The 19,423-nt window shown below is 45.1% G+C and overlaps 1 protein-coding gene across 4 annotated transcripts in view; it reads left to right on the top strand.

Moving 5' to 3' along the window:
* Positions 1-19,423, top strand: part of zzef1 (zinc finger, ZZ-type with EF hand domain 1) — a 348,514-nt gene that overhangs the window by 285,264 nt on the left and 43,827 nt on the right. For all 4 annotated transcript variants that reach the window (XM_072469157.1, XM_072469156.1, XM_072469159.1 and 1 more), the window contains one exon: positions 1,500-1,665. In XM_072469157.1, the coding sequence (XP_072325258.1) occupies positions 1,500-1,665 (166 nt within the window). The remainder of the gene's footprint in view (positions 1-1,499; positions 1,666-19,423) is intronic.

Below are 19,423 nucleotides of genomic sequence, written 5' to 3'. Positions count from 1 at the left end.
TGTCTTCGTCCATGCCTTTGTTACCTCCAGTTGAGTATTTTAATGCATTTCTGACTGATCTCTCATGTTCTACCCTCCTGTCGACGTGATAGCATCCATTTCCCAACCATTTTCATTCATCACCCTATGCTCGCTGACCTACGCTGGCTCCTGGAGGAGCAACACCACAATTTAAAATTCTCATTCTTATTTTCAAATTCCTCCATGGTCTCGCCTCTTACTATCTCTGTAATCTCCAAACCCTTCCAAGATATTGGCCTTCCTCTCTTGCTGGTCAGTTGAAGATTCTTGATTTTAAGTACTCAATCATTGGTGGCTGTGTTTGCAGCTGCCTGGGCTCAAAACTCTGGCATCCCCTCCCTAAACCTCTCTGCCTCTCTTCCTCACTTTACTCCTTTAGCCCTTAAAAACCTGCATCTTTGACCAAACTTTTGATCATAGATTTCATAGATTTCATAGAATTTACAGTGCAGAAGGAGGCCATTCGGCCCATCGAGTCTGCACCGGCTCTTGGAAAGAGCACCCTATCCGAGGTCCACACCTCTACCCTATCCCCATAACCCAGTAACCCCACCCAACACTAATGGCAATTTTGGACACTAAGGGCAATTTATCATGGCCAATCCACCTACCCTGCACATCTTTGGACTGTGGGAGGAAACCGGAGCACCCGGAGGAAACCCACGCACACACGGGGAGGATGTGCAGACTCCGCACAGACAGTGACCCAAGCCGGAATCGAACCTGGGACCCTGGAGCTGTGAAGCAATTGTGCTATCCACAAGGCTACCGTGCTGCCCTTGTACCATTGTATCATTTGTCCTTGTACTTCCTTACGTAGCTCGGTTTCAAATTTTGTTGTATGATACTTCCTGGGACATTTTATTACATTAAAGATGCTATAAATAGAAGTTATTGTTGTCTCTCGTCCCCTCTCTTGTCTTCTCCTTGATCTCTGCACTCATCCCCTCTCACTATATTCTCTTTATTAACTGTTCTGTATTTTCCCCCACATTCTCAATTCTGCTAAGTGGCATCTACTTGTACCTGCTAAATGCATTAGTGTCCCATGCAAGCAATTGCAAAACCTATGTTTTTGATACTGTGACCAATTGAATAATGATGAATTAATCCTAATTTTCTTTAAAATTGGAAACGTGACCAGAATTGTCTTGAATAAACATTTTTAGTGTTTTTCCTCACCCATGTACTTTGTTTTATGTCATATTTACTCCACCAATTGGAGAAGGAACTCGACATACTAAAGTGATTTAGTGTGTAATGTGATGGAGGCTTGTTGTGTTGAAGCAGTCAGCCCATTTGCCAGCTCCTTCAACTGACTGATGGCAATTCCATATAGTGGGGCGTGGGTGCTGATATTTTGGCTGCAGAGTGTAGCTGAATCTCTGCATTTCAGAACTCTATTCCTGCAGTGATTTCTGTTTATTTAGTCTCCTGTTCAGACTCTGATGCATTCCTCTCTCTCCCTTTCTCTCCAGGGTTTGAGATACTCAAGCAAATGCTATCAGAGGAGAGGATTCTCCCACACCTACCACTGGCTGAAATTTGGGAGTGGCAAGTGGGTGTGGCCTGCCAGCAGATGGGACATCAACGACTAAAGGCAGTTCACCTGCTTTTGAAGATATTACAGTGCACCTCTCACAGGTACATCAGCAGTTCTGAAGCAGAGAGTTCAGTTCTTATCTACGGGTATCGTTACGACAGCCTGGGCTAGTGCGTGGTCAACTCAAGCCCCACGTGACCCAGAGTCACAACACAAGTGAATTGACTAATAATACTTCTAAAAAATATCCGAAGTCTTTGGCCCTTGACTGTCCAATAATTACAGTCACTAGATTTGTAAGTTTAAACACAATTACTGTTTATCACAAGAACTTTAATAAGATACACAGTAAATACAACTGATATAATTTAACTCCCGATTCCCACTTTAACTGCCCCAACCCTCTACCCACACATACAAAACAGGCAAACACAGAGGGGGGAGGGGTGAAAAATAATAAGGATGAAAGACAAAAGATCAGAGTTTCTGCTTCAGATGATTTTTTTTTAGTAGCTTTGCTTCAATCCTGGCCTTCAGTTGAAGACTTTTATTGTGGATTCATTCAGGTATCTGTGGTTTCAAGAATGCAATATCATAGAATCCCTACAAAGCAGAAGGAGGCCATTTGACCCATCAAGTCTACACTGACCCTCCAAAAGAGCACCCTATCAAAGCCACTGCCCTATCCCGTAACCCCACCTCATCTTTTGGACACTAAGTGGCAATTTAGCATGGCCTAAACATCTAGCCTGAACATCTTTGGACTGTGGGAGGAAACCGGAGTTCCCAGAGGAAATCCACACAGACACGGGGAGAACGTGCAAACGCCTCGCAGAAAGTCACCCACGGTCAGAATCGAACCAGGGCTCCAGGCAGCAGTTCCAATCTTTGTGCCATCATGCTGCCCAGTACTCACAACTGAGGGTTATATTGCTCACAGTGTTCTGGAGAGAGTTATATTGCTCATAACATTTCCTGGAGAGGCACCTTATTTCACATCAAACTTTGCTTTCAGTTCGTGGAGCAGTGAGTCAGCCCTCACAATGGCCTTCTGGAGTGGGTTTAGCTGGATCTTTCTGGAGAGAGTTAGTTGGATCTCTTCACTGGGCTGCCAGAATCAAAACTGAAACCAAACTCAAACTTTGGTGTCTGAAAAACATTCCAGTGGGATCAGATCCAATCACCCCGTTACTGGATAGAGTACAGCCGTTTGGGCCAATTCACTTGCCACCAGCAAAATCAATCAAGTTGAATCCCAATTCATCTCTCTGTCACTGATCCGGCCAGTCTGCAGCTTCTACTTTAAACCAGCACAGCTTTCCGGATTCTTACTGCTTGAATTAAAGATACAGGCTTCTTACCTTAAAGTGAGGTGTCTATTAATCATCCATGGATCAAAAATGGAACAGCAAAAATAAAAGAAAGGGGAAATAAGAGAATAAACAGGAAGAATCCTGACAGTATTTATTACAAATTAAAATTGCTGAGTTGATCACAACTCCATTTATTATCTAGAGAAGTGGGTGCAAGTCAGTCAGAGGGAGACAAGTAAGTTATCTCAGCTGGGTACGGTTGTATGACCTTTGCCTAGTTCTTCCATGACTCAGAGGTGACACATAAGGGAACCCATTCTTGGTGTTAAAATAAGCAATATACTTCGGATGCTGGAATCTGAAACATGCAACAGAGGATGCTGGAAAAACTCAACACGTCTAGCAGCATTTATAAGGAGAGTTACAGAGTTAACGTTTTCAGTCTTTTAGCTCTTCCTCAGAACTGAAGAGAATGATAATGTGTTGGGTTTTAAAATGTAACTGGGAGAGATTGCAACAAAACGTAGCAACTTTAAGAGCAAAAGACAGATGGCCTGGTGTGGGAGGGGAGGTTCCATTGAGGCAATATATGTATGGGATATTTAAAAAAGGGTTTAAGATGCGGGAGAAAGATCGCAATCTAAAGCTGCCAAACTTTGCTGAGTCTTGAGTGCTCCAATGTGCTCATCCTGAAGATGAGGTGCTGCTCCTCCAGCTTGCGCCGGGCTTCACTGGAGGATTCAGCAGGCTGGATGGCCTAGCCCCCGTTCCTGTGTTCCCATGATGTTGTGTGAATAGTAAATGATGCAGTTGTATAGTACCGTGGCTCTGAATTGGCGTTGGGCAAAAAGAGTTCAAAATGGTCCATTCTCTAGCATTGATACCTGTGCTTGTTAAAATGACTTCCTTGTTCAAAAAAGTTTCTGGATAAATTTGAATGTTTATCACCATGTATATGGTAAGTGATGTGGTTCATTTGGTTAGATGTGATCTGGCCAGACAGGGTGTCAAGTTCTTATTAATCTTCAGAACAAGGTTTGTTTGGGAATGTTGAGCTGCCATTTTTCCTTGCCTTCTTTGAGCTATGTTTTTAACTATAATACTGCATTTTCAAATGTCCATCTGTGCTCCCAGTTCATCTGCTTTGTTCACTGAACTCCATGCATTGAAGTGTATACTACCAATCAATGAACAACTCCTTTGTCTTGTTAGGAACAAGATGTAGTTTTAAGTAAGGTATATTTGTATTTGCAGGTGTTAGGAACAAGAAGATGGGGCATAGGTTTAAGGGGCAAGTTTTAAAGGAGATGTACGAGGCAAGGTTTTTTGCACAGAGGGTGATGGGAGCCTGGAACTCGCTGCCCGGGGAGGTAGTGGACGCAGATAGGGCAGCAGGGTAGCACAGTGGTTAGCACAGTTGTTTCACAGCTCCAGGGTCCCAGGTTCGATTCCTGGCTGGGTCACTGTCTGTGCAGCGTCTGCATGTTCTCCCCGTGTCTGCGTGGGTTTCCTCCAGGTTCTCCGGTTTCCTCTCACAGTCAAAGATGTGCAGGTTAGGTGGGTTGGCCATGCTAAATTGCCCTTAGTGTCCAAAAAATGTTAAGTGGGGGTTACTGGGTTACGGGGATAGGGTACATACGTGGGCTTCAGTGGGGCGCTCCTTGTAAGAGCTGGTGCAGATTCAATGGGCCGAGTGGCCTCCTTCTGCACTGTAAATTCCATGAAATTCTATGAAATAGAGGCCTGTCCAGACTAGACCTCCTTTTTGTCCGTAGTTACCATGGAAACATTATGGATGCATTTATACTGTTAACTGTCAAAATAACTTAATCATTATGGTGAAGCCTGCTTAATGTTGGTTTCAGTATCTGGTCAATACAGAAAATTCTGATCTGCAAACAATATACTCTAAAATTATCTTTACAAATTGGTTTACTTCTAAGTTAACTAATCTCAAGTGGGGTTATGTTGAGATCCCCTCCAATTATTACATTTCCTTTGTTACAAGTGTCAATGACTTTCTTTCTTATTATCCATTTACGGAACGTGGACGTTGCTGGCTAGGCCAGGACTTATTGCCCATCCCTAATTGCCCTTCAGAATGTGGTGGTGAGTTGCCTTCTTGAACCGCCGTAATCCCTGTGTTGTAGGTACACCCACAGCACTGTTAGGGAGGGAGTTCCAGAATTTTGACCCAGTGACAATGAAAGAACAGTGACATATTTCCAAGTCAGTATGGTGTGTGGCTTCAAGAGTAAGCTTCAGGTGGTGGTATTCCCATGTATCAGCTGTCCTTGTTCTTCTAGAGATAACGGTCGTGGGTTTGGAAAGGGCTGCCGAGGGAACCTTGATGAATTCCTGCAGTGCATCTTGCAGGCGGTACACACGGCTGCCACTGTTCGTAGGTTGTGGGAGGAGTGAATGTTTGTGGATGAGACGCCAATCAAGCGAGTTGCTTTGTCCTGGATGATGGTAACCTTCTTGAGTATTGTTGGAGCTGCACTCGCCCAGGCAAGTGAAGAACATGCCATCACATTCCTGGCTTGTGCCTTGTAGGTGGTGGACAGGATTTGGAGAGTCAGGAGGTAAATTTTTCATCACAGGATTCCTAGCCTCTGACCTGCTCTTGCTGCAACAGTATTTATAAGGCGAGTCCAGTTGAGTCAGGATTTTGATAGTGGACTATTCAGCGATGGTAATGCCATTGAATGTCAAGGGACAATGTTTGATTCTCTTTTGTTGGAGATGGTCATTGCCTAGCACTTGTATGGTGTGAATGTAACTTGCCACTTGTCAGCCCAAGCCTGGATATTGTCCAGGCCTTGCTGCATTTGCACCTGCACTGCTTCAGTATCTGAGGAGTTGTGAATAGTGCTGGGCATTGTGAAATCATCAGTAAACATCCTAATTTCTGACCTTATGATGAAAGACATGTCATTGATGAAGTAGCTGAAGATAGTTTGGCCTAGGACACTACCCTGAGGAACTCCCTGTGCTTGATATCACATGGAGTGAGTCAAATTGGCTGAAGACTGGCATCTTGATGTTGGGGATCTCTGGAGGAGGCCGAGATGGATCACGCACATGTCACTTCTGGCTGAAGATGGTTGCAAATGCTTCAGCCTTGTCTTTTGCATTGATATGATGGACTCCTCCATTATTGAGGATGGGGCTATTTGTGGAACCTCCTCTTTCAGTGAGTTGTTTAATTGTCCACCAGCATTCACAACTGGATGTGGCAGGATGTCAGAGCTTAGATTTGATCCGTTGGTTGTGGAATCACTATGCTGTTGGGCACGCAAGTGTTCCCGTCTTGTAGCTTCACCAGATTGACACCAAATTTTTCGATATGCCTGGTGTTGCTCCTGGCATGCCCTCCTGCACTCTTCCTTAATCTAGGGTTGATCCCTTGCCTTGTGGTAATGATAGAGATGGGGGGGATATGCCCGGCCATGAGGTTACAGATTATGGTTGAGTACAATTCTGCAGCTGCTGATGGTCCACAGCACCTCATGGATACCCAATCTTGAGTTGCTAGATCTGTTCATAGTCTATCCCTAGTATCACAGTGGGAGTGCCAAACAACAAGATGAAGGATATGCTCAAAGTGAACATAAGAACTAGGAACAGGAGTAGGCCATCTGGCCCCTCGAGCCTGCTCCGCCATTCAATGAGATCATGGCTGATCTTTTGTGGACTCAGCTCCACTTTCCGGCCCGAACACCATAACCCTTAATCCCTTTATTCTTCAAAAAGCTATCTATCTTTATCTTAAAAACATTGAATGAAGGAGCCTCTACTGCTTCACTGGGCAAGGAATTCCATAGATTTACAACCCTTTGGGTGAAAAAGTTCCTCCTAAACTCAGTCCTAAATCTACGTCCCCTTATTTTGAGGCTATGCCCCCTAGTTCTGCTTTCACCCGCCAATGGAAACAACCTGCCTGCATCTATCCTATCTATTCCCTTCATAATTTTATATGTTTCCATAAGATCCCCCCTCATCCTTCTAAATTCCAACGAGAACAGTCCCAGTCTACTCAACCTCTCCTCATAATCCAACCCCTTCAGCTCTGGGATTAACCTAGTGAATCTCCTCTGCACACCCTCCAGCGCCAGTACGTCCTTTCTCAGGTAAGGAGACCAAAACTGAACACACTGCTCCAGGTGTGGCCTCACTAACACCTTATACAATTGCAGCATAACCTCCCTAGTCTTAAACTCCATCTCTCTTGCAATGAAGGACAAAATTCCATTTGTGTTCTTAATCACCTGTTGCACCTGTAAACCACCTTTTTGCGACTCATGCACTAGCACATCCAGGTCTCTCTGCACAGCAGTATGTTTTAATATTTTATCATTTAAATAATAATCCCTTTTTCTGTTATTCCTACCAAAATGGATAACCTCACATTTGTCAACATTGTATTCCATCTGCCAGACCCTAGCCCATTCACTTAACCTATCCAAATCCCTCTGCAGACTTCCAGTATCCTCTGCACTTTTTGCTTTACCACTCATCTTAGTGTTGTCTGCAAATTTGGACACATTGCCCTTGGTCCCCAACTCCAAATTATCTATGTAAATTGTGAACAATTGTGGGCCCAACACTGATCCCTGATCCCTGAGGGACACCACTAGTTACTGAGTGCCAACTAGAGAAACACCCATTAATCCCCACTCTTTGCTTTCTATTAATTAACCATGCTACTGCTTTACCCTTTACACCTTTATCTTATGCAGCAATCTTTTGTGTGGCACCTTGTCAAAGGCTTTCTGGAAATCCAGATATACCACATCCATTGGCTCCCCGTTATATACCGCACTGGTAATGTCCTCAAAAAATTCCACTAAATTAGTTAGGCACGACCTGCCCTTTATGAACCCATGCTGTGTCTACCCAATGGGACAATTTCCATCCAGATGCCTTGCTATTTCTTCCTTGATGATAGGTTCCAGCATCTTCCCTACTACTGAAGTTAAGCTCACTGGCCTATAATTACCCGCTTTCTGCCTACCTCCTTTTTTAAATAGTGGTGTCACGTTTGCTAATTTCCAATCCGCAGGGACCACCCCAGAGTCTAGTGAATTTTGGTAAATTGTCACTAGTGCATTTGCAATTTCCATCTCTTTTTGCACTCTGAGATGCATTCCATCAGGGCCGGGAGACTTGTCAACTTTAGCCCCATTCGCTTGCCTATCACTACCTCCTTAGTGATAACAATCATCTCAAGGTCCTCACTTGTCATAGCCTCATTTCTATGGGAGACCGGACTTTGTCTCCACAAGGACTGTGCGGTGGTCACTCCTACCGATACTGTCATCAACATATGCATTTACGGCAGGCAGATTGGTGAGGACGAGGTCAAGTATATTTTTCTCTCTTGTTGGTTCCCTCAGCACCTGCCACAGATCCAGCCTAACAGTCATGTTCTTTAGGACTCAACCAGCTCGGTCTGTGGTGTTACTATTGAGCCACTCTTGGTGGTGGACATTGAAGCTCCCCACCCAGAATATATTCTGTACCCCGTGCTATCCTCCGTGCTTCCTCCAAGTGGTGTTCAATATGGAGGAGTACTGATCCATCAGCTGAGTGGGGAACAGTACGTGGTAGTCAGCAGGAGGTTTTCTTGCTCCTGTTTTACATGATGCCATGGGTCTTCACATGGTCCAGAGTTGAGGACTCCCAAGGCACTCCCTCCTGAATGTACACTACTGTGCTGCCACCTCTGCCGGGCCTGTCCTGCCGTTGCGACCGGAATGGTGGTGGTAGTGTCTGGGACATCAACTGTAAAGTATGATTCCCTGAGTATGGCTCTGTCATGCTGATGCTTGGCTAGTCTGCGAGACAGCACAAGCACCCAGATATTTGTAACGAGGACTTTGCAGGGTCGACAGAGCTGGCTTTTCCGATGTCATTTTAGTGCCTAGCTCAATGTTGGGTGGTCTGTCCGAATTCTTTCCTTTTTACTGATGCAACTGAGTGGCATGCTAGTCCATTTCACAGGGCAGTTAAAAATCAACCATTTTGCTATGGGTTTGGAGTCACATGCAGGCCAGACCAGGTAGGGAATGCAGATTTCCTTCCCTCAATGCCATAGTGAGCTAGATGGGATGTTTTAGGACAATCAGCATTTCATGTTGAATCATTAGACCTTTATTGAATTCAAATTCCACCATCTGGCGTGGTGGGATTCGAACCCGAGTTTCTGGATTACTCGTGCACTATGCCACCTCATCCCTGAGTTTCTTTTTGAACGCTCTGCTGAACAGCGTAATTACTATAAACTAACCCCACCAATGTCTTCTGATCCTTGATACTCCTCATCTCTGCCCATACTGATTCTACGTACTGATCTTCTGAACCAAGATCCTTTCTCACTAACATCCTTGTACCACCCTTTCTCCTTCTCATCCATTCTGTCTCTCTTTTGGAAATGATACGTACCCTGAAATATGAATTTGCCAACCTTGGTCACCTTGTAACCATGGGCACGATTCTCTGTTCCAACCTGCCCCGCTACTGTTGCTAGCGAGGACGGAGAATTTGGCGGGGTCGTACACTGGCGGCGGGATTCTCTACTCCCCCACCTTGTCAATGGGATTTCCCATCGAAGTCACCCCAATGCCGCCAGCAAACCCGCTGTTGTTGGATTTGGATGTGTCTATTGTCACTTGTACTGAGGTAGAGTGAAAGGTATTGTTCTGCGTACAGCTCAGACAGATGATTCCATACATGAAAAGAAAATACATGGGGCAAACATAAAATACACAATGTAAATACATAGACACAGGCATCGGGTGAAGCATACAGGAATGTAGTACTACTCAGTGGAGAAGACGTTTGAAGAGATCTGATAAGTCCATAAGAGGGTCATTCAGGAGACAGGTAACAGCGGGGAAGAAGCTGTTTTTGAATCTTGCTGGTGCATGTTCTCAGACTTTTGTATCTCCTGTCTGATGGAAGAGGTTGGAAGAGTGAATAAGCCGGACGGGACGGGTCTTTGATTATGCTGCCCGCTTTCCCAAGGCAGCGGGAGGTGGAGACTGAGTCAGTGGGTGAGAGGTGGGCTCGCGTGATGGACTGGGCTGTGCTCACAACTCTTTGTAGTTTCTTATGGTGTTGGGCAGAGTAGTTGCCATACCAGGCTATGATGCAGCCAGATAGGATGCTTTCCATGGTGCATCTGTAAAAGTTGGAAGAGTCAATGTGGACATGCAGAATTTCTTCAGTTTCCTGAGAAAATACAGGCACTGTTGTGTTTTCTTGGTCATAACGTTGACGTGGATGGACCAGGATCGATGGTTGATGACGTGCACCTCTACGAATTTGAAGCTGTTAACCATCTCCACCTCGGCCCCGTGAATGCAGACAGGGGTGTGTACAGTACTTTGCTTCCTGATATCAATGACCAGCTCTTTAGTTTTGCTGACATTGAGGGAGAGGTTGTTGTCGTTACATCACGCCACTAGGTTCTGTTGCAAATCGGCACCGGAGTCGCCGATGAGGAATCCTGTCCCATCCGAGTCGCCAGTAAATGTTGCAAACTTTTGGTTGGCTCTTAAATGTTGCTCGTTGTGTCTTTACTTAATTTGCTCTGTTTTTATAACCTTTGCTCTAGAGTCGCCAGGTATCTTTATGATACCACCACGAGGTTCAAGTTCAAGTGCTGATCAATAACTCAATACACCAGTTAGTAAGATTCAAATCAAAACACATTTATTCTACACAGTCAATCACTACTCATGTATAAAACTCTATTTACTAGACTATCTCGAACACTATAGGCCTATACTTAGCTTTGGAACTGGTCCACCAGGTCAGGGGAACAAATGGCCTTTTGTTCGATTCTGAGTCGGCAGGCTTCAAAGCTGGTATAGACTGGTAGCTAGGAGCGCCTATCTCACAGCGTGCGTTGACTGGAGACTTACTTGGTTGGTGCAGCTACTGGGCGGGTCACGGTCAAGGGTTGTTTCGAGCTGCTGAGAGACCCTGCCAAGAAGGACAAATTGAACTTGGGGACTCTATTTTATAGTCCCCATGGGCTTCGCGCCCTTTTGGGTGGACCCCGTACCTGGTTCCAAGTGATTGGACTAAGTTCAGATCACTTGGATCGATTTCTCCAATACTGGAACTGTTCCCTGATCGCTGGGCGGTTCCTAAGTGTCCGTTGGCCTTCCTTTGTCTTGGCTCCTGCTGGCGCCAAGGAGTCTGGCTTGGCCTTGTTTACCTTAACTGTTTCCAATTGTTCCCGGGGATCGCTCATTAATATGCAGATGGTTGTTAGTTTCAGTGCTGTCTGGGTTCCTGCAAGTTCTGATATACAGGAAACTTTGCACCTGCTGTTTTCCCTGCGTTTGACTGAATTTCTCTGCATTCTTAGCGGATCTCCATTTTAAAGTCGGGAAGTGGCCAACCCAGGTGGCTACAGTTCGCTGGTGTGCTGCTGGCGGGAACAGAGAATCCTGTCGCCAGCGAACGGGTGGAGAATCCCAGCCCTTGTCTCCGCAATGACAATAGGATAATCGAATTAGGTTCCTGCTCCTGACCCTTGACAGTTCCCTATTCAGATGAGGGCAGGAGGCCCACTTCCTTGGTTATTTGAATGAGGTTTGCGAGTGTAGTGGGTGGACATGAGATATTACAGTAACCAGGAGTCAACCACACTTAAAAAAGGCCAGGGTGTAATAGTTTAATTAAATAATCCAGAAACCTGGCTTAAAAATCCTGAGAACATGAGTCAAAATCACACCATGGCAGCTTCAGAATCTGAATTCAATTTATAAAAGTTCTGGAATTAAAAAGGTGGTGATGCTAATGTAAAAACTGCTTGATTCATTAATATCTGGCCTGGACGAGACTCTCATAATTTAACTGTAAAGTGAGCTGGCAAACCACATTGGCTGTATCAAAACATGACCAACGGCTCAAGAAGGTGACCCACCGCAAACACCTCAGGAAAAATTAGGACGGGCAATAAATGCTGATGTTGTCAGCGAAACCCACATCCTGAAAGGCTGAGTTCTCTTGATAACCCTAATTATGATTCATGAGATCAATTGGAATGTTTCAAACCGGTTTTTATTTTGTAACCCGGGATACTGCTGCGGTTGCCACTAGTCTGCGCTATTGGACAAGGCACCTCTGAATTACATCAGCTTGTTTTCACGGTTCACTGCCAGAATCATTTATTTTGTATCTCGACCATACATTCATAAACGTTGCATTAGAAAAGTCACATATATGCCAGGATGCGAGTCAATGTGACTCCCAGATTCAGGGAGCAAGATCAATCATCGGAGAAAAATTCAAAAAGGCAGGGAAGACTTGAGGTTTCCCTCTTTGTTTCAGTAGTATGAACATTTTTATTCCAGTACTTTTCCTTAATAATTTTTTTAATTATCCTTGTAAAATGAGTTGTGTCGCAGCCTGCCAAGGTGAGGGACACAGCTGCACACTATTCCACAGCTGTGTGCAGAGATTGCTGCAGCTGGTTGGAGATGTGTGGACGTACGCTAGCATTTCCCTCATGAGAATTTGCACCCCTGGTCCCTTAAAAGCAGGTGCTTCCGTTCGCAGAAGCGGAGTTGTGCTGAACTCATGTCCCCACATTGGTGCTTGACCCTCTTGGCCAGGGATTGTGTGCAGAAATGAAAGTGAAAAAAATTATTTTCCAATGATTCCTTTAATTGTCAGTTTGATTTGCATTGTGCCCCATGGTAATTAGTGTGTGTATATTTACAATGCAAATTTAATTTGTTCTCATTTATTCATATAAATATGGTTGCTATTAACATTGTCCAAAGATAATTGTTGTTGAGTGAGTCTTATTTGCAAATAAACAATATGTTCAAATATTTGAAAAGCTTGATGTTTAGAAATGGGTTGCTTTCACTCCAAACTTTGTTTTATGGAATGTCAGGAGCAATTGTTGCCCCTCCTTCTTCCTGTAATTTGTTCCAGCCCTTCTGGAATCTCTGCACTCCTCCAGTTCTGGGCTTGTGAACATTTTAATCACTTCACAATTGGCGGCCATGTCGTCCGTTACTTAGATCCTAAGGCTCTGGTATTCCTTCCTTAAACCTTTCCACTTCTCGAATCCTACTCCGCCCCTCAGGCACTTCCTTAAGACCAAGCACTTGATCGTCTGCCCTAATATCTCCTTATATGGCCTAATGTTTTCTAACATTCCTATGAAGCATTTTGGAACGTTTTCCCATGTCATCGGCATTTATCAAATGCAAATTACTGCTGGAAGTTAATAGCATTTACCCCTTGCTGCACACCCCTAATATTTACATGGCTTACTGATTAGTCAATAAGTACACCTTAACTCCAGGCTAAACTCTCAGTTCTTCTGCCTGTTGACCTATTGTCTGAGTTGTAACGACTAAACACAACCTTTTCAGTCTGCCCCCCCCCCCCCCAAACTATATAATTCTTCATATTTTTACCTCTCTTCAGTTCTGTAGAAGGTTCAATGGATTCAAAATGTTAACCCAGTTTGTCTCTGCATGGATGCTGACAGACCCAATGCGTTTAACCAGCATTTTCTGTTTTTACACCTTCTCACTGCTGCCATGTACAGAAAGGATATGTTGCCATGGATATTAAGTTTGTGACGGTGTGTTGAGGTGATGAATATGCATCCCAAATATTCAGCATGGTTGTCATTGACCGATTTGGCAGATGCTATTCTCTGATCTATTCCCCCCTACTGGTCACCACTATTTCTCTTCCCCCCTCCCCCAACCCTTGCTAACAGCACGGGCTGGATTCTCCGGTCGCCGACGCCAAAATCGCGTTCATCGATCGGCTGGAGAATCAAAGTTCCCGACCAATTCAGAAAGGAAATAACAGGAAGAATCCTTACAATTATCACTCCCCTCACTTGAAGTGAGGTGAACTCTGGAATCAAAACCTGTATGTATTATTCATTCATGGGAGATGGGTATCACTGGCTACGCCAGCATTTATTGTCTGTCCATAAATGCCGTTAAGAGGGTGATGGTAAGCCACCTTCTTAAACTGCTGTAACCCAGGGACATCCACATTGCTGTTAGTGTAAAAGCAAATTACTGCGGATGCTGGAATCTGATACCAAAGAGAAAGAAAATGCTGGAAAATCTCAGCAGGTCTGGCAGCATCTGTAGGGAGAGAAAAGTGCTAACCTTTCGAGTCCAAATAACCCTTTGTCAAACTAAAGATAAAGAAAGTTGGAAATATTTATACTGTGGAGTGAGAATGAAAGATGAGTCATAGCCACAGAAACCCAGGGAAACCGGGTGCTAATAGCCACAGAAAGCAAGGGTAAAGAGTGCTAATGGCAGTCCCCAGAGAGAACAAAAGGTGTGAAAGGCCAAACTGCAGAGAAACTAACCTCCGAGAGTAAACTGATGTAGATGTGGGGGAGGGGAAGGAGGAAGCAAAGGGGAGAAAGGGTAACGAAAGGTGGATAAGATGGGGGGGGGGTGGGGGGTGAATTTATATAAAGAAAGACGAGAGAAAGAAATGGTAAAAGACAGTTAAAATGAAATGGGATGAAAACAAATGGGTCGAGGTGGGTAGAGCTAATCATCTGAAGTCGTTGAATTCAATGTTTATCATTAGCTCGACCCATTTGTTTTCATCCCATTTCGAGCTCTACCCCATCTCAACACATTTGTTTTCATCCTATTTCCCACTCCACAGAGTTTTTTGAGGCGGTCACAAAGATGGTTGATGCAGGTAGGGCAGTGGATGTTGTCTATATGGACTTCAGTAAGGCCTTTGACAAGGTCCCTCATGGCAGACTGGTACAAAAGGTGAAGTCACACAGGATTAGAGATGAGCTGGCAAGATGGATACAGAACTGGCTAGGTCATAGAAGGCAGAGAGTAGCTATGGAAAGGTGCTTTTCTGATTGGAGGGCTGTGCCTAATGGTGTTCCGCAGGGATCAGTGCTGGGACCTTTGCTGTTCGTAGTATATATAAATGATTTGGAGGAAAATGTAACTGGTCTGATTAGTAAGTTTGCAGACGGCACAAAGGTTGGTGGAATTGCAGATAGCGATGAGGAGTGTCAGAGGATACAGCAGGATTTAGATTGTTTGGAGACTTGGGCGGAGAGATGGCAGATGGAGTTTAATCCGGACAAATGTGAGGTAATGCATTTTGGAAGGTCTAATGCAGGCAGGGAATATACAGTGAATGGTAAAGTCAGAGAGATCTAGGTGTACAGATCCACAGGTCACTGAAAGGGCCAACACAGGTGGAGAAGGTAGTCAAGAAGGCTTGCCTTCATTGGCCGGAGCATTGAGTATAAGAATTGGCAAGTCATGTTGCAGCTGTATAGAACCTTAGTTAGGCCACACTTGGAGTATAGTGTTCAATTCTGGTCGCCACACTACCAGAAGGATGTGGAGGCTTTAGAGAGGGTGCAGAAGAGATTTACCAGGATGTTGCCTGATATGAAGGGCATTAGCTATGAGGAGAGGTTGAATAAGCTCTGTTTGTTCTCACTGGAACGACGGAGGTTGAGGGGCGACCTGATAGAGGTCTTCAAAATTATGAGGGGCATAGACAGAGTGGATAGTCAGAGACTTTTTCCCAGGGTAGAGGGGTCAATTACTAGGGGGCATAGGTTTAAGATGTGAGGGGCAAGGTTTAGAGGAGATGTACGAGGCAAGTTTTTTTACACAGAGGGTAGTGGGTGCCTGGAACTCACTGCCGGAGGAGGTGGTGGAAGCAGGGACGATAGTGACGTTTAAGGGGCAGCTTGACAAATACATGAATAGGATGGGAACAGAGGGATACGGAACCCGGAAGTGTCGGAAGATTTTAGTTTAGCCGGGCAGCATGGTCGGCAGAGGCTTGGAGGGCCGAAGGGCCTGTTCCTGTGCTGTACTTTTCTTTGTTCTTTGTTCATTTTAACTGCCTTTTACCATTTCTTTCTTTCTTGTCTTTCTTTATATATATTCACCTCCCCCCATCTTATCCACCTTTCATTACCCTTTCTACCCTTTGCCCCCCCCCTTCCCCTCCCTCCACATCTACATCTGTCAGCTCCAGGGATCCGGGTTCAATTCCCGCCTCGGGTGACTCTCTGTGTGTAGTTTGCACTTTCTCCCTGTGTCTACGTGTGTTTCCTCTGGGTTCTCCGGTTTCCTTCCACAGTCCAAAGGTGTGCAGGTTAAGTGGATTAGCCATGCTAAATTACTCCTTCGTGTCCAAAAGGTTAGGTTGGGTTACGGGGATAAGGTTGAGGTGTGGGCTTGGGTAGGGTGCTCTTTTGAGGGCTGCTGAAGACTCGATAGGCTGTTGCTCTTTCTAGCTTTAGTCTATTTGCTCTGTTTAGGTCACCTTTGCTCATGAGTCGCCAGGTATCTTTATGATACCGCCACGTGGTTCAAGTTCAGGTTATGATTAATAACACAGCACACCGCTTAGTAAGGATTAAAACAACGGTCATTTATTATATACAACAAGCAATATTAATACCCTAATACTACTTTCTATATAACAAACCTATCACTACTGGCCAATACTTAACTTAGGAAGAGCCCACCAGGTCAGGGAAACGAATGGCTTGTCCAATCAAATCTGGCCCGCGGGATTCAAAAGGCTGCTACAGGTCGGTGGCTAGGTGTCTCTACTGGATAGCGATCGTTGGATTCAAACTTACGATACACGGTGGCTGGTCTTGCGACGGTCTCGAGCAGGCGAAGATGAGAGAGAGAGAGATCTGAACTTGGACCTTCACTTTTATAGGGCCCAGGGGCTTCCCGCCTTCCGGGGCGGCCCTTGACCCTGAGTCCCAAGTGATTGGATTCTGTCCCCAGTCTCTGGGGTCGATGTGTCCAATGGTGAGGCGATTCCTCGATCAGGGGGTGGTCGCTCACCTGTCTTTGTTTCGGCCACTGCAGGCGCCGACAGGTCTGGCCCGGTATTCAATTGCTAATATGTTGCAATTGTTCCCGGGGATAGCCGATTTAACTGTAGATGTCTGAGTAGATTAGGTGTAAACAGTCCTGAATGCAACTGCGGATACCTGGGTTGATGGGCTGTTGATAGCCCTGAGTATCGATCTGGGCTACGTTCCCCGAGCTGAAGCTGCAAACCTGCCTGCAGCTGCCTGCTTGTGTCTTCTTGGCCTCTTTTCCCAGCAGTCTTTCGGGTTAGCCATTTTAAACTGGGTTTTGGCCAGATTAATCGGAACGCAGCCATTTTACATGGCTACAGGCCGAATGGCTTCCTTCTGCACTGTAAATTCTATGATTTGCTCCAGTTATAGATTTGAATCAGTACATGATAGCATGCAAGCAGTTAAGAAGTAAAATGGTATGTTGGCTTTCATTGCATGGATGTTTTACTGCAGCTGTACAGGGTGCTCTGAGTCCAGATCAGGATTATTGTGTGCAGTTTTGGTCTCCTTACCTGAGAAAGAATTAACTTGCTATAGAGAGAGTGCAGCGAAGGTTCACCAGACTGATTCCTGGGATGGCAGGATTGTCGTATGAGGAGAGATTGGGTTGATTGGGCCTTTATTCATTGGAATTTAGAAGAATGAGGGAGGATTTCATTAAAATGTGTAAAATTCTGACAGGGCTGAACAGACTGGCTGCAGGGATGTTGTTTCATCTGGCCGGGGAGGGTAGAACAAGAGGTCACAGTCTCAGGATATGGGGTAGGCCATTTAGACTGAGATATGGGGAAACTTCTTTCTTAGGTGGTGCACCTGTGGAACTCTCTACCCCAAATGGCTGTGGAGGCCAATCCCTGAATATATTTATGAAGGAAATAGATAGATTGCCCAACTCTAAAGTGCCAAGGGGTATGGGAAGAGTGCGGGAGTATGGCGTTGAGATAGAGGATTGGTCAGCCATGATCAAATTGAATGGCGGGACAGGTTTGAGAAGCCAAATAACCTACACCCACTCCCAATTTCTATGCTTCTATCTCCCCATCTCATTGTTCTAACTCCAGTGAATAATTTGGAACAGGAGTCAGCCATTCAGCCCTTTGAACCTTCTCTGCCATTCAATACCATCATGGCTGATCGGGCACTTCAAAGCCTTTTGCACCCACTACCCCCATAACCCTTTATCTTATTGTTAATCAAAAATCTATCAATCTCATCGCTTCTCGGCCTTTTGGCTAAGATCAAGTGTCAGATCAAGCCCAAGATGAGGTGCAATGCTTTTTCTAGTCAGCTCGGATCTTGTGTATCTCTCTTGTGGAGACCAAGAATTGCTTCAATTCGAATTTGGGCAGCACGGTAGCATGGTGGTTAGCACAATTGCTTCACAGCTCCAGGGTCCCAGATTCGATTCCCCGCTGGGTCACTGTCTGTGCGGAGTTTGCACATTCTCCCCGTGTGTGCGTGGGTTTCCTCCGGGTGCTCCGGTTTCCTCCCACAGTCCAAAGATGTGCAGGTTAGGTGGATTGGCCATGCTAAATTGCCCTTAGTGTCCAAAATTGCCCTTAGTATCCAAAATTGCTCTTAGTGCTGGGTGGGATTACTGGATTATGGGGATAGGGTGGAGGTGTGGACTTTGGTAGGGTGCTCTTTCCAAGAGCCGGTGCAGACTCGATTGGCCGAATGCCCTCCTTCTGCACTGTAAATTCTATGTAATCTATGAATATGGATTGTTTTTTGGAACGGCCAATGGGATGGATTAAGGGTTTGCCCTGTCCACTCTGCATATTGGCATTGTAACTTTAAGGATCAAAAGTTATTTCTAAAAAATAAATCTATCAATCTCTACCTTAAACATACTCAATGACTGAGCTTCCACCGCCCTCTAGGGTAGAGAATTCTAAAGATTCACAACCCTCAGTGTAAAGAAATTTCTGCTCATCTCTGTCTCAAGTGGTTTCCCCCTTATTTTGAAATTGTGCCCCTGGGTTCTGGACTCCCTAAACAAGGAAAACATCTTGCCTGAATCTACCCTGTCTATTCCTTTAAGTTTCATTCTTCTAAACTCTCGAGAGTACATGCCCAGTTTGCCTAATCTCTCTTTATAATAAATTTCCGCCTTCCCTGGAGCAAGTGAACCTTCCCTCTATGGCAATAATATCCTTTCTGTGGTAATGGGATCAAAACCACACACACTGCTCCAGGTGCAGTCTAATCAAACTTCTATACAATTGAAGCAAGACCTCACTACTCTTGTGCTCACCCTTGCGATGAAGGCTTACATTCCATCAACCTTCCTTTTTGCTTGCTGCACCTGCATGTTGATAAGTGACTTGCAGACAAGGCCTCAAATCATTGATATATATTGTGAACAACTGGGGCCTAACTATTGATCCTTGCAGTATCCCACTAGTCACAGCCTGCCAACGCGAGAATACAGGCCCAGTTTGCCCAATCTCTCTCCATAAGACAATCCCGCCATCCCTGGAACTAGTCTGGTGAACCTTGCTGCACTCGCTCTGTGGGAAGTACATCCTCTCTTAGGTAAGGAGACCAAAACTGCACACAGTGCTCCAGGTGCTGGGACCCAAACATCGATCGTTGTGAGACTGCACTAGTTACCGCCTGCCAGTCCGAAAAAGGCCCATT

The sequence above is a fragment of the Scyliorhinus torazame genome, chromosome 12 (genome assembly GCF_047496885.1).
Source record: "Scyliorhinus torazame isolate Kashiwa2021f chromosome 12, sScyTor2.1, whole genome shotgun sequence".
Lineage (NCBI taxonomy): Eukaryota > Metazoa > Chordata > Chondrichthyes > Carcharhiniformes > Scyliorhinidae > Scyliorhinus > Scyliorhinus torazame.
Note: the sequence above shows the minus strand (reverse complement) of the source record. Positions and strands in the feature narration are given on the sequence as shown.